Genomic DNA, 20,222 nt, shown 5'->3' with positions numbered 1-20,222 from the left:
ATTTTACATCTCATTGTATAAATATATACAGTAGTCTCCATTGATGAATAAAAACAAATGCTAAACACCAATGAGCCTATTTAATTTGATATAAGCATTGTTCAGTGGAGAATTATAGCTGCAGTCTTCAGACTATGTATAATCCTTTTAATATCACTTAAATAATTCTAAGTGATGAACCAACTAATGAAAATTTAGTTTTATTTCAATATGATTTTTTTATTGGGAGAAAATTATAGTTAGCTTAATAACAAATTAATTACTCTTGCTCTATGTGCTGCTGGTACCACAGGTTGAATTCCCGGATTTCCTTCTCACGCAAACGGCGTGATTTGCTGGAGCGGCTAGATTTGGTGGTCTCTGCTGACTTCGAGCTTTGACAGCAGGAGGATGCTCTCCTCATCAAGTTCTGGGAGATGGAACGGTGGAGGTTTTTCATGGAAGATGATGCAGCCATTGTCACAACCCATGGATGTTTCAATGCTTGAGCAGCTGCCATTCTCTCATTAGGGTCTATTGTGATCAGTCGGTCAATAAAGTCCTTGGCGAGGTTAGACACGTTCGGCCATGGCTGAAACCAAAGGACAATGTAAAGAGAAATTAATATAAATACAATTGTGATGCATGATATTAATGAATTAATTAAAAGTAGACAAATAATCTCTTTAACAAATTGCTATTCATGTATCCTTTTATTTTGGATTTTGCAGAGATGTATTAAGGACATAAAACCATAATGACATGAGATTGTGGAGGAGAGGTTGGGTTCAGTATAACTGGAAGTTTGTGGTCAGTGCGGTACAGAAACAGAGAAGATGACCAAAAATACTGGAGTATAAAGTTGATTAATCTGGCAATCTAGAGATAATCTGGTAAAACCCAGATATCCCAAGAGAGACTAATGATGGTTACTTCCAGGGCAACATGATCACTGTTCCCCTATAATCACAACAGGAACATAAATGGCACCTCACACATAGAAGAACCTATCTGTATTTCTGAAACGACACCTGAATGTTATCGTGTCTCAATTCAGAGCAAAAATCAATTTTCAATAATTCAACAGTGACTATGCAAACACTATGCAAACAATTTGCTCGGCAATCGTACTTTATATAATCTGTAACATTAAAAATAAGCTTGACCCAGAAGCATTTGCATTTTTAAAAGTTATTGTTAGTTTATAAGCCAGAAAATAAAAACTGAAATACAACAGATTTAGGTAAAAAGTAGAACATCTCATTGGAAAAGAATTCAGAGTCATTTTCATCAGTGACAGCTTCATAAACACTTTTTTTAACATTAGACATTGCGCACAAAGGAAACTTTCCATTTCATTTTAATGTAAAGACTTAGTAAACTAATACCCTATTGATGGTGTAAAGTTGCAATAGCAAAACAGCTTTTTGCTGAATCAGCGTATGAAGTACCATCATGATTATTCAAGACAGACAAAAACAAAGAGAAAATTTGTGTAGGTGTTTTCAGCTTCTGTAGCAGAACTCCAATTCCTCATTCCTCATTTATGTTTCTCCATATGTGTAGGAGATTTGAACAGGAGAAACATGCTGGAGAAACAAAAGGCCTGAGACCTCTCTGCTTGGGAGATCTCATTGTCAAAATTTTCTGTTGAGGTTAATACATTATGATTACTCTGCAAATGATAATTGGAGTTACTTCATTCTTCCCATTATTTTGTTGTGTGACATTTTTATTAAATAGGCAACATGGAAAAGCAAAAGGAAGATATGAAGATCTTCTTTGGATTATATATTAAGACATCAAAAGTTGTAAACGTTTCATATTGCCAATAAAGTCCTAACCCAACAATGTACAAAGAAATGCCTGTGAGGAAATAACAGTCCAAAAAAATACAGCAAGCCAAATGGTCATATGTACAGATTGCTTAAACAGATAATTCAATTAACAGCCAGCAACACATTAAGAACAGTAAAATGTGATGTTAAAAGGAAAACAGATACAAGGCAAAAAAAGTTCCCTTTTGTAGACAATCTAATTTTGATTGCAGGAGAGTATAGTGCTGAATTACAGGCATGTTTATAGAAAAAGAGATAAGAAAAAAAAAGTCCTGATGAAGGGTCTTGGCCCAAGACGTTGATTGTTCATTCATTTTTATTGATGGTGCCTGACCTGCTGAGTTCCCCCAGCATGTTATGTGTGTTGCATGACAAAAAAAGCTTGTCCTTGTAATTCTTCATCCCCTGAACAGGTGTGTTAAACTGGTACAGTGCGGTGGGCCCTCAACAATTTATTTGTAGCCCCCTGACAGCAATTTTCTGTTGGATATCATGTACAATAAAACAGTTATTGCCATTGTAAATTAACTGAATCTAAACAATGAACCTCTAAATACACTCAAGATATCTGTACTGGAGCTCTTCAGGGTAGTATCTTGGGCTCAACCATCTTCAGCTGTTTCCTTCCATCATCTGGTGAGTGAAGCTAGTGGGAATCTATTCAACCTACGTTACCTCCATTCCTGAACCAAGGTCACTGGTGAGGTTGGTAAACGCATATAACGTTTGGAGAGTAAGTTCCAAGTTACGGTAGGTTTGTTCACTGAAGCATCTAAGATTATGGACCTTACAATCCACTTCTACAAAACAAAACTCCTGTAACAATCTGTTCCTGCTGGACCATATTTCAGAGAGTAACGGTCCACACTGAGACCATGAATAATGTAGACCACTGTTTATAGCAGAAGCCATCTCTTATTTAATACAAAAATTATCTCTTGCCTTCAGCAGCATTTGGTTCTTTGGAGAAAATCTGCAAGAAGGTTTAGACTTCAGTCCAAGCACTATCCTTGGCGGAAGTGATTCCTGCCACACTTATGTGTTTCTGAAATTTGCACAACCCCCAGCAGTCACCTCAAAGCACTGGAGAGATACCACCAAAGATGAAGGAAGATAAAGCTACTATTTTGGATTACTTCCATTGTATCCTGCATAATGGACTACCTGACTGGCAGACCACAGTCTGTATGGCTTCAGACCTGTGTGTCAGACATGGTTATAAGCAGCACTGAGGCCCCACAGGGGACTGTATTGGCTCCTTTCCTGTTTATCCTGTATACCTTGGATACAACACTGATTCATGTCATCTGCAGAAATTCTCTGATGACTCAGCAATAGTTGGGTGTATAAAGGGAGAGCGGGAGGATAAATACAGGGCCCTGGTGGAGGACTTTGTCAAATGGTGCAAGTTGAATCATCTGCAGCTCAACATCATAAAGACAAATGAGTTGGTGATGGACTTTAGGGAGACTAAGCCTGCACAGCTCCCTGTTATTATTGATGGCGAGGACCTACAAGTACCTGTGGGTGCATCTTGATGACAGACTTGAGTGGAGCACCAAAACAGAAGCTGTGTACAAGAAGGGCCTGAGTTGCCTCTACTTTCTGAAGGGACTGAAGTTCTTTGGAGTATGCAGGCCTCTCCTTCACATGTTCTGCCAGTCTGTTGTCACCAACACAATCTTCTATGTGGTGGTGTTCTGGGGCAATGGCATTAACATGGATCATGCCAACAGGCTCAGTAAACAGATTAGAAAGGCTGGCTCTGTTATAGGAGTCGAACTGGACACTCTGGATGCAGTGGTAGAACAAAGGATCCTATGGAAAACAAGAGAAAATCTGCAGGTGCTGGAAATCCGAGCAACACACACAATGCTGGAGGAACTCAGCAGGCCCGGGAGCATATAAGGAAAAAAAGTACAGTCAACGTGTCGGGCCGAGACTCTTCGGCAGGAATGGAGAAAAAAAGCTAAGGCGGGGGTGGGGGGGAGGTATGGAGAGGATAGAGAGAAACACAAGGGGATAGGAGAAACCTGAAACGGATGGGATGAAGTAAAGAGTTGGGAAGTTGATTGGTGAAAGAGATATAGAGCTGGAGAAGGGAGAGTGTGATAGAAGAGGACAGAAGCCCATGGAAGAAAGTAAAGAGGGGGGGGCGCACCAGAGGGAGGAGGTGGGCGGGCAAGGAGATAAGGTGAGGGAGGGAAAAGGGGATGAGGAATGTTAAAGGGGAGGCATTACCAGAAATTTGAGAAATTGATGTTTATGCCATCAGGTTGGAGGCTACCTAGACGGAATATAAGGTGTTGTTCCTCCAACTTAAGTGTGGCCTCATCACGACAGTGGAGGTCGTCATGGATGGACATATTGGAATGGGAATGGGAAGTGGAATTAAAATGGGTGGCCACTGGGAGATCCTGCTTTCTCTGGCAGATGGAGCGTAGGTGCTCAGTGAAGTGATCTGCCAATCTATGTTGGGTCTCACTGACATACAGGAGGCCACACTGGGAGCACCGGACATAGTAGATGACCCCAACAGACTCGCAGGTGAAGTGTCCCCTCTCCTGAAAGGACTGTTTGGAGCCCTGAATGAGGAGATGCAGGGGAAGGTGTAGCATATGTTCCACTTGCAAGGATAAATGCTGGAGGGAGATCAGCGGTGAGTGATGAAAGGACAAGGGGTTCGCATGGGGAGCAATCCCTGCGGAAAGCAGAAAGTGGGAAGGAGGGAATGATGTGCTTGGTAGTGGAATCTCATTGGAGATGGCGGAAGTTGCAGAGAATTGCGTGGTGGGTGCAGAGGCTGCTGGGGTGGTAGTTGAGGACAAGAGGAATCCTATCCTTGGTACGGTGGTGGGAGAATGGGGTGACAGCAGACGTGTGTGAAATGGAAGAGATGCAGCGTTGATGGTGGAGGAAGAGAAGCCACTTTCTTTAGAAAAGGAGGACATCTCCTTCAATCTGGAATGAAAAGCCTCATCCTGAGAGCAGATGCAGTGCAGATGGAGGAACTGAGAGAAGGGGATGGCGTTTTCTCAAGTGGCAAGGTGGGAGGAGGTATAGTCCAGGTAGCTGTGAGAATCTGTGGGTTTGTAATAGACATCACTAGATAAGCTGTCTCCAGAGATAGAGACAGAGAGATCAAGGAAGGGTAGAGAGGTGTCGGAAATGGGCAAGGCAAATTTGAGAGCAGGGTGGAAGTTGGAGGCAAAGTAGATGTAGTTGATGAGTTCAGCACGGGTGCAGAAAGCAGCACCAATGCAGCCGTCAATGTAGCCGTCAATGTAGCATAGGAAAAGTATGGGACGGTCACCAGTGTAGGCTTGGAACATAGACTGATACAGATCACCAACGAACAGGCAGGCACAGCTGGGCCCCATGCGAGTGCCCATGGCTACACCTTTTGTTTGAAGAAAGTGGGAGGAGCCAAAGGAGAAATTATTTAGAGTGAGAAGTTCTGCTCGGTGGTGAGAGCGGTGGTGGAGGGGAACAGGTTGGGTCTGGTGTCCGGAAAGAAATGGAGAGCTTTGAGGCCTTCCTGGTGGGGTTGGAGGTCTATAGCGACTGGATGTCCATAGTAAAAATAAGATGATGGCGACCAGGGAACCTGAAGTCATTGAAAAAATCCAGATGTAGGTAGGAAGGGAGTGAACCGGGGGGATAAAACAGAGTTGAGATATGCAGATATGAGTTCAGTGTGGGGCAGGAACAAACGAAACAATGGGTCTACCTGGACAAGCGGGTTTGTGGATTTTGGGTAGGAGGTAGAAATGGGAGTTTCAGGGTGCGGGAACAATGAGGTTGGTGACGGTGGATGGGAGAACACTAGAGTGAAAAAGGTTGGTGATGGTGTGGGAGACAATGGCCTGGTGCTCCTTAGTGGGGTCCTGTTACAAGGGTAAGTAAGAAGAGGTGTCTGAGAATTGGCACTGGGCCTTAGCAAGGTAGAGGTCAGTATACCAGAGTACTACATCACCTCCTTTATCTGTGGGTTCGATGGTGAGGTTAGGATTAGTGCAGAGAGAGTGGAGAGCAGGGTATTTGGAAGGAGTCTGGTTGGAATAAGAGAGTGGAGTGTTGAAGTCTAGTCCAGGGGTCCCCAACCTTTCTCGCACTGCGGACCGGTTTCATGTTGACAATATTCTTGCGGACCGGCCGACCGAGGGGGGGAATGGTGGCCAACAGACAAGAGTAGCAGTCAAATACATTGTGTTTACCCAGAGAAAGACTACAATGACCGTGAAGCCTTGCGCGGGCACAAGTGCATATGTGTGACTTGTGCATGCGTGCACCTGCCGATTATTTTTCTACAAATCGTTTTTGGCGATTCTGTTCGGGGTGGGGGGGGTGTTAATCACGACCGGAATATCGGTGATCAGTGGCTAATACACTCAATTTTGTTTCTAAAAGGGTTTATCTAACGAATTTAATATTAAATACACAGCACATATTTTCCTCGCATGAATATAGCGATAAGTCAATTATCAGGAGAGCTTGAAGTAAGTGTTGAAAGAACTTCCAGTAGAAGTGTCAGAAACAGGTTTGATATTATCATTTAAAGATAAATTGGATAGGTATATAGACAGGAAAGTAATGGAGGGTTATGGGCTGAGTGCAGGTCGGTGGGACTTGGTGAGAGCAGCGTTCGGTACGGACTAGAAGGGCAGAGATCGCCTGTTTCCGTGCTGTAATTGTTATATGGTTATATAAGTCAATAGCATCATAACATTTTATGTAACATTTGGATATTAAACACACACCGCATATTTTTTCCGTATGAACATATAAAATCATTGCAACGCACCAATATCGCTGAATCAGTGGGAGCCCTGGGCTTGTTTTCCTGCAATAAGACGGTCCCATCGAGGGGTGATGGGAGACAACGATACTCGAACGGGGTTTCTTATGTCCAGTATAATCCGCAATTTAGTTTTTGTTACATTCATTGCAGAGATATGTTGGAAATGGAAGAAACGTTTTCGATGCTTTTGTGGCTATCTCAGGATATTGAGCCTTGACTTTGATCCAGAATGTCAGCAGAGGTGTTATGTCAAACATACTTTTCAGCCCGCCGTCATTTGCAAGCTCGAGGAGTTGATCTCCTTCCCGCGCTGACATGGACGACGCGCGCGTAATGACCTCGTGTGTGTAATGGCTCAACAGTGGGCTTGACAGGGAATGAGGAAAGGTGCAGCTAACTCATATCGCCAAATCATATCGTTTCCTCCTGGCCCGGTAGCGCATGCTCTGCGGCCCGGTACCGGTCCGCGGTCCGGTGGTTGGGGACCACTGGTCTAGTCGATTGATGCTTCTTCGGCAGTTGGGAATGAAAAGGTCCAGGGCAGGCAGAAGACCAGTGCGGGGTGTCCAGGAAGAGGAGGAGGGTGAAGATGGGAGAAGGGGTCATAGTTGCAGGACGGGGAGTCCTTGCCAAAGAAACAGGCTTGGAGACTGAGGCGGCAGAAGAGCTCAGCATCACGACGGGCGCGGAACTCACTGAGGTGTGGGCACAGGGGGACAAAGGTGAGGCCCTTACTGAGAACAGAATGTTTTGCCTCATAGAAGGACCTTGCATGGATGACAGCTGGGATTGGAGGGGGAAGGGGTTTGGTAGTGTCTGAGGGGATGGAAGGCTTGTGGTGTTCAGGAATGGAGGGGGGAGAGGAATAAGGAGTCTCCGAGGACCCATGAGTTGGTGGTGGGACCTGAGAGAGATGGGATTGTGGAGTGGTGGTGGGGGAGATGGGGGTGTTCCAGAGGCAGCGTGTGAAGACCCGGGCTGGAGGTCAAGGCTGGAGTTGGAGGTTGCGCAATTGGCACTTTGGAGGTGGCTGAAGTTGTTGGAATCCACATTGATGGCAGTGGACTCCAGGTTTTAGAATCTGCTCTGGATTGTTAGAGCCATTGAGGTCAGCAGCAGTGATCGTGGTTTGGTGACGCCCAGGCCTGCAGGTTCTGTAGTCTGTAGACGGGTGATCTTCCAATCCTTGCAGGACATGAGAAAGTCAAAGAACTGGCTATTGAAAGTGTGTATCTGGTGGAGGATAAAGTAGCATACAGGTCTATAACAGGCAGCAGAGAGAGAATCCTGGAGCTGTGGAATTGAGTGGGATAGGGACACCAAGTACCTCCTCATGGTGGAAGGTGTGGTGCATAGAACGTGGTGGGAGAAGCAGCAGAGAAACAGTCAATTGAGTGTGAGTACTGAGGGTCCTCAGAGGGTCCAAGTCGAGCAGCTTGAAAATGAATCTGGAAACATTGTGGTACAAGCTGGTGGTGAAGACTTGTTCCCAGAAAGGATACATGGCTGTGGTAGTGAGACTGGGTAAGCACGTGGTCGAAGATTTGGAGGGCCACAGAGATTACAGAAGGGGAGCAGTGAGAGAGGGTTTCACTAAACTCCCGTTGAAGGGAAGATTTAAACTTCTTCAAGGTAGGCATCTCCCTATGGAAAATCCTGGCAATTCTGGACAATGTTTCTCACCCAATGCATGCCACCTTGGCTGAACAGAGCAGCACTTTTAGTAATAGACTAAGACAACTGCGCTGCTCCAAAGAGCTTTATATGAGGTCATTCTTACCCTCAGCCTTCAGGCTCTATAATGAGTCAACCAATAGCTGGGGAAGTGATGGCCCCCTCCTGTTAGACTATTTGAGGTAACTTTTTTTTATTCTTTCTTACTTCTCTTCTAATATTTGTATATCTGTTCACTGGTAATTGTACTGTGACACTGTAATTTCCTTTGGGATTAATGAAGTATCTATCTATCCATCCATCCATCAAGCCAGGAAGCAGAATTGAGAGAAGAGATCTCTTTCTTGGTAAGGAAATGAGGTTACATGTTGTTGTTAATAGGTATAATCAACTGTTTCATAAGGGTTTGGCAGGAACATCTGTCTGCTTTTATCATTTGTAGTTAGGATGAAGCAAAGTAATTAAAAGCATCAGTTATATTTACATTATCAACAAAAATGGGAGATGTCTCAGTATTATCTAAGTGATTCTGAACAATAAGACTAAAGTAGCTGAAAACTTTATTTCATTTAGACCAACAAAAGTTCACATTAAACTCAAAATCAACCAGGCCTTAACAGAGTGAACATAGCTTTCTCCATTGCTTTTATTTGCGTGAAGTCTCAGTGCATGTGCTGGTGGTATACCTACAATTAACATTCATATACCTGACTGAGTATTGGTTTGCCGATCTTTGTAATGAGCTGTCGTTCTTCTTTCTCCTTTAAAACTCCTCCCTTCACCTGCTTCTCCTCCCTTCTAGTTGTCACAACTTCAATGTTATCACTCTCCATTCCTCAACATTTCCCTATAAAGTCCTGCCTACACACACACATAAATACACCAAGTATTCAGTATCTACCACCGAGCATGTGAGAAACATCTATGCAGATGCATGTTTCAATATGTCTGTTTTCTCCAAACATAAAAATGCTCAGAAAGTTGTAAATTCACACCTTGCTGCCTGATTTCACTGATAGGATAAAAAGAACTATTGCCACTTCGTTAAAGAAGTATCGTTAACACTTGATTCATTTCTTGTAAACAGGTATGAATGTACTTGGCAGAAAAATGCTGGGCGCATTTCTGCCAATAGCATAAATAGGACACCTCCACTCAAGCCATAATGCTGCTCCTCAAATGTCGGAATTAAGCTGGTTATGTTTGTTTGAAGTGCAATGTGGCAGAATTAATATGGAATTCCAACACTTATGATTAGTTATAAAATAGACTGTATTCATAGAGTGATGCAGCATGGAAGCAAATTCACTAACCCTCAGGAATCTATTTACATAATCCAACACTAATCCCATTTTATTCTTCCAACATTCTCAACAATCTCCCACAGAATCTACCACTCCCTATACCAGTGGTCCCCAACTTCTGGGCTGCAAAGCATGCAGGAGTGCAGCGGTAGCCAGAACGCACCCAGCACATCTTTAAGAAAAAAAGCCTGGCACCTAATTAATTAGCTTGTTTATTTCGGCTTTTTTTGGCTACCGCTGCACCCCTGCATACTTCGCGGCCTGAAGGTTGGGGACCACTGCCCTCTACCATTACAGCCAATTAACCTAGCAACCGCCACATCTTTGCGATGTGGCAGGAAACCAGAGCTCACGGAGGAAACTCAGGCCGTCACGTGGCAAATGTACACACTCAGTACCTGAGGTCAGGATTAAACGTGGGCTAGGTGCTCATGTCTTTAGGGTGATACTCAAACCCACAATGATTAACATGAATGCAAGAGTGAGACAATTATGTCCATTTCTTAACTTAGTGATCCGTACTTATGCTCAGGATGTGATAGAAACATAGAAACATAGAAAACCTACAGCACAATACAGGTCCTCCGGCCCACAAAGCTATGCTGAACATGTCCTTACCTGAGAAGTTAGCTAGGGTTACCCATAGCCTTCTATTTTCCTGAGCTCCATATACCTGTCCAGGAGTCTCTTAAAAGATCCTATCATATCCGCCTCCACCACTGTCGCCGGCAACCCATTCCATGCACTCACCACTCTCTGTGTAAAAAACTTACCCTGATATCTCCTCTGTACCTACCTCCAAGCACCTTAAAACTGTGCCCTCTTGTGCTAGCAATTTCAGCCCTGGGAAAAAGCCTCTGACTATTCACACGATCAATGCCTCTCAACATGTTATATACCTCTATTAGGTCACCTCTCATCCTCTGTCGCTCCAAGGAAAAAAGGCCAAGTTCACTCACAAGGCATGTTCCCCAATCCAGGCAGCATCCTTGTAAATCTCCTCTGCACCCTTTCTATGGTTTCCACATCTTTCCTATAGTGAGGTGACCAGAACAGAGCACAGTACTCCAAGTGGGGTCTGATCAGGGTCCTATATAGCTGCAACATTACCTCTCGGCTCCTAAGCTCAATCCCATGATTGATGAAGGCCAATGCACCATATGCTTTCTTAACCACAGAGTCAACCTGCATAGCAGCCTTGAGTATCCTATGGACTCGGACCCCAAGATCCCTCTGATCCTCCACACTGCCAAGAGTCTTACCATTAACACTATATTCTGTCATCATATTTGACCTACCTGTCACGGTCCGGTCCGTTGACTCCACATTTCAACTAATTTCCACTGGGCTCCTTGATTAGGGCACCTGATCTTCATTCGAACTGGCAGCATAAAACTCCGGCTTACAATTACTCGCTGCTGGTTCGTCACCGTAGCTGGTGCGGTAATGCATGTTCCGAGCCGCTAAAAATAAGAGACCGTCTTCCGAGCCACCAAGGATAAGGAACTGTCTTCGGAGCCACCAAGAATAAAGGATCATCTTCCGAGCTGCCAAGAATAAGGGGCCATCTTCATGAGCTTCTCCGTGTCAAGATATGTATTATCTGTTGTTATTTGGTTTAGTTGTCTCGTTTCCAGCTGAGTAGGTCCAGCCATTTGCCGCTACTCCAAGTTGGGAGTCCTGTCTCCTCGTGTCCAACTAAGTGACTGCCAGATGCTTGCCGCTTCATGAGCTACTCCATGTCAAGATACATATTGTCTGTGGTTTGGTTTAGTCGTCTCATTTCCAGCTGAGTTGGTCCGGCCGTTTGCCGCTACTCAAAGTTGGGTATTTGGTCTCTTCATGTTCCAGTCCAAGTCCAGGCTCTGTGTTCCGGTCAAGTCCAAGTCCTGGCTCCGAGTCCAAGTCATGTCCAAGTCCGTCTCTGTGTCCAAGTCGTCCAAGTCCATCTCTGTGTCAACTCTCCATTCCTGTGTCCTGCACTTGGGTCCGCTCCCTATGCCCCATTGCAACACTACCAAAATGAACCACCTCACATTTATCTGGGTTGAACTCCATCTGCCACTTCTGAGCCTATTTTTGCATCCTAACAATGTCCTGCTGTGACCTCTGACAGCCCTCCAGCCTATCCACAACACCTCCAAACTTTGTGTCATCAGCAAATTTACTAACCCATCCCTCCACTTCTTCATCCAGGTCATTTATAAAAATCATGAAGAGTAGGGGTCCCAGAACCAATCCCTGAGGCACACCATTGGTGACTGACCTCCATGCAGAATATGACCCATCTACAACCACTCTTTGCCTTCTGTGGGCAAGCCATTTCTGGATCCACAAAGCAATGTCCCCTTAGATCTCATGCCTCCTTATTTTCTCAATAAGCCTTGAATGGGGTACCTTGTCAAATGCCTTGCTGAAATCCATATAAAGGGATCTCCCTTACTTTGCTGAATACCATCAATGACAACCCAACACTCATCTTCCAGCCTTCATCTCTGGCTCCCAGCCCACTTCTGGTTCAGACTATGTTGTTCTTGCATATTATTTCAATGAAGCATGAGGAATAGCACCTCATATTTTAATTACCTGTTTCTCTTCTCATTACTGAGTTTAGGAGTGATGTCATAATCACTGGGCCCAATTCCCTGGCTTCCTGATTCTGGTAATACAGTTGGCATCACACCCCACTCTAGATCTATGCTCTGTGTTATTCCATGAAATGTTATCATCCTGCTTCTGCCTTGGATCATCATCTAATGAGGCATTTCATCATTTCCATCTTCCTCTTTATTGTAAGTCTTTCCTTTTACTCTTTCCACTTCCTAATTTCTGATTCCTGGCTCTGTACATCTTTTTAATGTAGTTACATCACTAACTTTATTTCTGATGAAAGGCCATTGCCATGAAATTTCAACAGAGAATCAAAAACTGGGAAATGTGTATAAAGAAAAGAAAACATGCAGGACATACTTAGTAGTACAGCCAGCATCTGAGAAGCCAGAAAGAGATTTCATGTTTTTGGTCAAAACCCTTTATCAGCTCGGTCACTGACCCATTTCTCTGTCTGCAAATTCTGCCTGACCTGCTGAGTATTTCCATGGTTTCTGTTTTCATTTCAGCCCTGACACTCTATTATCCTGTCAGGAGGTGGTTTGACTGCTGATTCTTTCAAGCATGTTCTTTTTCAAGTTTACTTTGGGGCTGCTTCTGCCTGTGTGAGACATGTACGTATGTGGGGATGATGACACCAGTTCAGCACTCAGCCAGTAAGATAGCAGTAATAAATTATACGACTGGCACTTAGACAAGGGTTGTTTACATTACGCTATAAAGCCAGGCATCTCTGCATACAACTTCCTTCCTGTAAAAGGTGGTTTAAGGAAACAGACTTTTATTTTTTTTTTACCTTTAATGAAATATATATGGATTATACATACTTCTTTGAAAGTTAAGATGTTGGGCTCAAGGTAAAGGCTTGCACCACATTGTGTGACAGCGTTCAGGATAAATTGTAAATATTACAGCACAGTACACGCTATTCAGCCCACAAGTTGTGACAATTTTTTAACCTACTCTAAGATCAACCTAACCCTTCACTCCTACACTGCCCTCCATTTCTCTATCATCCATGTTATTTTCTGACAGTTTCTTAAATGCCCTAATTTATCTGTTTCTACCACCATCCCGGGCAGAACCTTCCATGCACCCACGAATCTCTGTACAAAAAATGGACCTCTGACATCACCCCCCCCCCATACTTCCCTCCAAACACCACAAAATGATCCACCCTCATATTGGCATTTCTGCCCTGGGAAAAAAGTCTCTGTATATCCACTTGATCTATGCCTCTTACCATTGTATATACCTCTATCAAGTCACCTCCCTTACTCCAAAGAAAAAAGCACTAGCTTGTTCAACCTATCTTCATAAGACATGCTGTCTAATCCAGGAGGCATCCTGATAAATCTCCTCTGCATCCTCCCCAAGGTTTCCACATGAGGTAACCAGAACTGAACACAATGCTCCAAGTGTGATCTAACCAGGGTTTAATAGCGCTGCATCATTACCTTGTGGCTCTTTTAAATATCCTTTTAAAAATTGGAAGTTAGCAGTGTTAATATTCATTCCAACCATCAATAACACAAATAATTTTCCTGCAAGTTTTATTAGAGAGAAATGTATTTCTGTTCATTATTGACTAAGATCACAAATATCATAATCATGATGTTTCTTTGGGTTTGCCTGTTCTTTAAACTATGTACTTAGCCTCTTCCCCTTTCCCAGCTTATACATGTCTCCAGCCCTTATCTTTCAGTTTTGAAGGAAGCAAAAATTTGAACCATCAACACCTTTTCTATGCAGAGATATAGACTGACATGTTACGTTCTCCAAGACTTTTACCTTGTTTACACTATCAGTAACAGCATTAATAGACTATAAGGCCACAAGACAAAGGAGCAGAAGTCGGCCATTCGGCCCATCGAGTCTGCTCCGCCATTTTATCATGAGCTGATCCATTCTCCCATTTAGTCCCACTCCCCCTCCTTCTCACCATAACCTTTGATGCCCTGGCTACTCAGATACCTATCAATCTCTGCCTTAAATACACCCAATGACTTGGCCTCCACTGCCGCCCGTGGCAACAAATTCCACAGATTTGCTTTTTTTGCTTAATTTGCTTTTTACTCTGGTCAAATTTTCACTTCATTGCTCTTTTGGTATTTTTAGTAACCACAGTATGCTGCTGTTGGAATGGGTCTGCTATGAAAATGACTGTATAACACAAAGCATTGTTAAACTACTGAATTAGTGCCTCAGCTTTCTTCTAGTGACTGATTATAATACCTTCCCTGTTTATTGTAATTTCATTTACACGTTACATACTTTCCTACATTAAGCCCCTTGAAATTTTTCAAATATTCTGCTTGACAATGATGTAACACTTAACATTTCCAGACCATAAAATATAGGAACAAGACATTTGGCCTATTGAATCATGGCTGATCAAGTTTTCCTCTCAGACCCAGTCTCTAGCCTACTCCATCCCCACCTCCCATATCCCTTCATGCCCTGACCAATCAAGAAAATATCAACATCTGCCTTAAATATACATACAGACTAGGTCTCCAAAGCTGCCTGTGGCAAAGAATTCCACATGTTTGCCACTTTCTAGGAGAAGAACTCCCCCTCTCCATTCTTAAAAGATGCACCTTTATTCTGAGACTGTGTCTTCTGGTTTTAGACTCTCCCATCATACACATTCTCTCCACATCCACTCTATCAAGGCCTTTCACCATTCAATAGGTTTCAATGAAGTCACCCCTCATTCTTCTGAATTCTAGTGAATACAGACCCAGAGCCATCAAGTGCTCTTCATATGACAAGCCATTCAAACCTGGAATCATTTTTGTGAACCACCTTCGAACCCTTTCCAGTTTCAGCACATCCTTTCTAAGATAAGAGGTCCAAAACTGCTCAAAATATTCCAATTGAGGCCTCACCAGTGCTTTATAATGTCTCAACATTACATCCTTGCTTTTATATTTTAGTCCTCTTGAAATGAATGTTAACATTGCATTTGCCTTCCTTACCAAAGACTTTAGGGAATTCTGCACAAGGACTCTCAAATTCCCTTATGCCTTAGTTTTTTGTGTTTTCTCTCTACTTACAAATTAGTCAACCTTTTCATTTCTTCCACCAAAGTGCATAACCATACATTTTCCGGTACTGTGTTCCATCTGCCACTTCTGTGCCCATTCTCCCAATCTGTCTGAGTCCTTCGGTAGCCTCTCTACTTCCTCAAAACTACCTGCTCATCCACCCATTTTCATATTGTCTGCAAACTTTGCAACAATTCTATCATCCAAATCATTGACATATAACGCAAAAAGAAGCGATCCTAACATGGACCCCTGTGGAACACCACTTGTCACCAGCAGCCAACCAAATAAGATTCCCTTTATTCTTAGTCATCGCCTCTTGCCAATCAGCCACTGCTTTATCCATGCTATAATCTTTCCTGTAGTACATGGGCTCGCAACTTGTTAAACAGCTGGTGTGTGGCACTTTGTCAAAGGCCTTCTGAAAATCCAAGTACACAACATTGACTGATTCTCCTTTGTCTATCCTGCTTATATTTCTTCAAAAAATTCCAACAGATTTGTCTGGCAAGATATTCCCTTGAGGAAACCATGCTGACTATGGCCTATTTCATCACGTGCCTCCAAGTACTCTGAATCCACATCCTTAACAATCGATTACAACATCTTCCTAACCACTGAGGTCAGATGAACTGGCCTATAATTTCCTTTCTTCTGCCTCTCTCCCTTCTTGAAGAGTGGAGTGACATTTGCAAATTTCCAGTCATCCAGAACCATACCAGAATCTATTGATTCTTGAAAGATTATTACTAATGCCTCAACAATCTCTTCAGCTACCTCTTTCAGAACCTTGTGGTGTACACCATCTGGACCAGGTGCTGCTATTGTTTTCCACAGTGAAGGCTGATGCAAAATACTTATTCAGTTCACTTGCCATTTCCTTATCCCCTATTACTACCTCTCCAGCATTGTTTTCCAGTGGTCCAATATCCACTCTCACCTCTCTTTTACACTTTATGTATCTGAAGAAACTTTTGGTATCCTCTTTAATATTATTAGCCAACTAACTTTTGTATTCCATCTTTACAGTCTTAATTGCTTTTTAGTTGCCTTCTGTTGGTTTTTAAAAGCTTCCCAATCTTCTAGCTTCCCACTAATTTTTGCTCTATTATATGCTGTCTCTGGCTTTATGTTAGTTTTAACTTCTCTTGTTAGCCACAGTTGTGTCATCTTTCCTTTAAAATACTTCTTCCTCTTTGGGATATATATATCCTGTGCTTTCCAAATTGCTTCCAGAAAATCCAACCATTGTTGCTGTGCTGTCATATCTGCCAGTGTTCTTTTCCAATTACTTCAGGCCAACTCCTCTCTCATGGCTCTGTGATTCCCTTTACTCCACTGAAATATAGATACATCTGACTTTTGCTTCTCCTTCTCAAATTTCAGGGTGAATTCAATCATATTATGATCGCTTGCCCCTAAGGGTCCTTTTACCTTAAGCTCTGAAATCATTTCTGGTTCATTGCACAACACCCAAACCAGAGTAGCTGATCCCCTAGTGAGCTCAACCACGAGCTGCTCTAAAAAGCCATCTTGCAAGGATTCTAGAAATTTCTCCTCATGGGATTCAGCACCAACCTGGTTTTCCCAATCTACCTGCATATTTAAATCTCCCATGACAATATAACATTGCCCTTTTTACATGCATTTTCTATCTCCCATTGTGATTTGTAGACCACATCCTTACTGTGTGTGGGGTTCTATATACAACTTCCATTACAGCCTTCTTACCCTTGCAGTTTTTACCTCTTTTCACAATTATTCAACACCTTTCCAGCCTATGTCACCTCTTTCTAATGATTTGATTTCATTTTATACCAAAAAAGCAGCACCGCACCCTCTGCCTTCCTGCCTGCCCTTCCGATACAATGTGTATCCTTGGACATGAAGCTCCCAGCTATATCCTTCTTTCAGCCATGATTCAGAGATGCCTGCAACATCATACTTGCCAATCTGTAACTGTGCTACAAGTTCATCTACCTTATTCCATATATTTCACGCATTCAAATAATACCTTCAGTCCTGTATGCACCCTTTTTGATTTTGTCTGCCTTTACATTGCAACTCATCCTGTTGACTGCAATGTTACTCTATCATCAGTCTCTCCTTGCTCGGAGTCTCAGTACACGTTGCCTCTGTTTGTAAGCAAACTACCCCATCATCAGCACTATCAGTCCAGTTCCCATTCCCCTGCCAAATTAGTTTAAATTTTCCCCAACAACTCTAGCCAACATGCCTGTCAGGATATTGGAACTCCTCTGGTCCAGGAGTAACTCAACCCTTTTGTACCTTTTCCAGAAGAGATCCTGAAGATCTATAATTCTGAACCTCTGTTCCTCAGCTACGTATTCACTTGCCAAATCATCTTATTCTTACCATCACTGGCATGTGGCATAGACAGCAATCCAGAGATTACTACCCTGGACATCCTGTTTCTCATCTTTCTACCTAGCTTCTAGAATCTCTTTTCAGGACCTCCTCATCTTGTCTATGTATGCCATTGGTGCAAATATGTACCAAGACTTCCAGCTACTCACCCTTGCCCTTGAGAATGGCATGGACCCAATCCGAGACATCCTTCACACAGGCAACTGGGAGGGAGCCTACCATCCAGGTGTCTCCAATGCACCTACAGAATCTCATCTCTGTTTTTCTGACTAGGGAATCTCTTATCAACACTGCAGTCCTATTCAACTCACTGCGTTTCTGAGCCATAGCACCAGACTCAGTGCCAGAGACCTGGTCACTGACTCTCCTCTGGTAGGTTGTTCCCCTCAATCGTGTATCTAAAGTTGTATACTTATTATTATGGGGAATGGCCACAGGTGTACTCTGCACTGGCTGTGCATTTCCCCTCCTTCTCCTGACCCATCTCCTGCAATCTAGGGTTGAGTACCTCACTGTAGCTCCTGTCTATCACTGCTTCATCTTCCGGTATGAGTCGAAGGTCATCAAGCTGCAGCTCCAGTTCCTTAATACATTCTCTCAGGGGTTACAGCTTGGTGCACCTGGTGCAGATGTGTTTATCTGGGAGACTGGAGGTCTCCCAGAATTCCCACATCCCACACAGAGTACAAAACGCAGTATATTCTTCTATGAAGAGTGAGCTTTAAGTCAGCAAGTACAAATAACCCAATCCTCATGTAAAGCAGATTACGCGCATTACAAGGCCTAAGGCATTGGTTATTTCCCTTAAAGCTGACTCTAAATTATCTGTGATATTGGGCTGCCTTCCAGTCAAGTGTGGTGTAAGTGGACTGATGGCTTCAAGCACTCCATTACCCAAGAAGACCATTGTCATATGAAATCCTGGTTTTGTGTTTGAGATATTTGAAGATCAATTTAATTAGAAAATCTTACATTTACAAGTTGTCTTACTAAAGTATCTCTTCAGAATTTACTTATAACAGCAATCTGATCTGGTCCCCAGCACAAGTTATTCACCTTTGGTGAAGACTTCCCTTACATGCCTTATCTTTTTCCTCTTCCTCTTGCATTTTTCCTTTGAAATAATTGCTTACACGAAAAATTCAGGCTTATGTCTAGAGCATCAAGATGAAAGGGTGGGTGATTTCCTGACATGACACTACTTAATAGCAGCTGGCAGAATCCTTACACTGCAATACCTGAGAAGGGTGTTCCCCTTCCAAAGCTGATGCTGCTGACAAGATTTGTAGACAGTCCAAATCTTGTGAATCTAACCACTTCCTGGTGTAACAAATTTGTGCAGGGAATTTATTCCACTTTTCTACAGGTTGACTTTAAATCAGATGCAATCTTAAGAAAATGGCAATATTTCAACGACAGCAGGTTTTGATTTCATTTGCAATCTGGTAATACACATTTTCAGGTATCTAATTCCATCAGTATTTTGCATGCTATTTTATATCGGATATAACAATCAGGAATCTGATTAACGCTCCTAAAGCATCCATTCCTGAGATACTCTAGAAAAAAATCACAATATTTCAAGTTTTGAAAACAAATGCATGGACTAAAAATATACCAAGATAAAGAATAGTGTGCAGAATTTCAACCAATGGATCCTAAAAAAAAGTGACTGCTTTAAATATATAGTTATCATGATGACAAAAAAAACACAGGCACTATTTGTATTTCATTGGTGACAATGTGACCTTCTTGTTTCTGTGCTGACCTTCATTAATTTTTTTTTGCTTGTGAATTCTGCCATTTACCCCACTGGATCTGCTTGGATCACATTTCTTCTTTGTCATACATTTTATAATTGAAATCCATCAGGGCATGAAATTGACGGATAGAAGCATATTGCTTTCAATGTCTGGTAAGTGCAGGTTTCATTCCTTCTGCACGCAAGCAGAACAAAGGGGACATACAACAGTGACATAAACCAAAGCTAAAAAGATATCGATAACAAGCAGGTAAAACAATATCTGACTGGATAATATAGCTCTTATCTCTCCATCAACTTTGTTACAGCACAAAAGGATACAGTCTCTGACAGATTTCACAGCTAGATTTTTTAATGTACTGAAAAAGAAATAGGCCTTTGTTGATTTAAAAGTTGAAGAAACTTGAGCAAGTCCAAAGAGGGACAGTATAATAAAACTTTCTTCGAGGGGGCGGGGAGAAATGGAATTAAAATCAGCCAGCTTAACTCATACACTGTCTACAAGCACTGTGTAACAATAACTCCGGTGTTCTCTTGTTTAAATGTAATCCCTATTTATTAAGGAGTTTCTTTTTTAGTACCCTACATACCTAAGCTGTCAAATAATCCTACAGAGTAGCAGGATGCTCTTAAGAAATCATTTTGCCTACAGAGAATAATAGTAATATTAACTTTTCACTCCATTCCAATCTGAATTCTTCAGCGCATTATATAGGTCGCCTGCTGGTAGTTTGTGCTTCTGGAATATTCAGTAGTCTTTCTTTCACCATATTGTAACATGCATATTAAATAAAGATAGAGGAAATGTATTTGACA

At 42.6% G+C, this 20,222-nt stretch overlaps 1 protein-coding gene across 1 annotated transcript in view; it reads right to left on the bottom strand.

The window, feature by feature from the left end:
* Window positions 1-232: 232 nt before the first annotated feature.
* LOC140196705 (serine/threonine-protein kinase H1-like) overlaps window positions 233-20,222 on the bottom strand; it is a 64,245-nt gene continuing 44,255 nt past the window's right edge. The window contains exon 3 of the mRNA XM_072256356.1: window positions 233-571. Within this exon, the coding sequence (XP_072112457.1) occupies window positions 260-571 (312 nt within the window). The 3' untranslated portion in view covers window positions 233-259. The remainder of the gene's footprint in view (window positions 572-20,222) is intronic.

The sequence above is a fragment of the Mobula birostris genome, chromosome 1 (genome assembly GCF_030028105.1).
Source record: "Mobula birostris isolate sMobBir1 chromosome 1, sMobBir1.hap1, whole genome shotgun sequence".
Lineage (NCBI taxonomy): Eukaryota > Metazoa > Chordata > Chondrichthyes > Myliobatiformes > Myliobatidae > Mobula > Mobula birostris.
The sequence above is the reverse complement of the archived record's forward strand: the minus strand, read 5'-3'. Positions and strand labels throughout refer to the sequence as shown.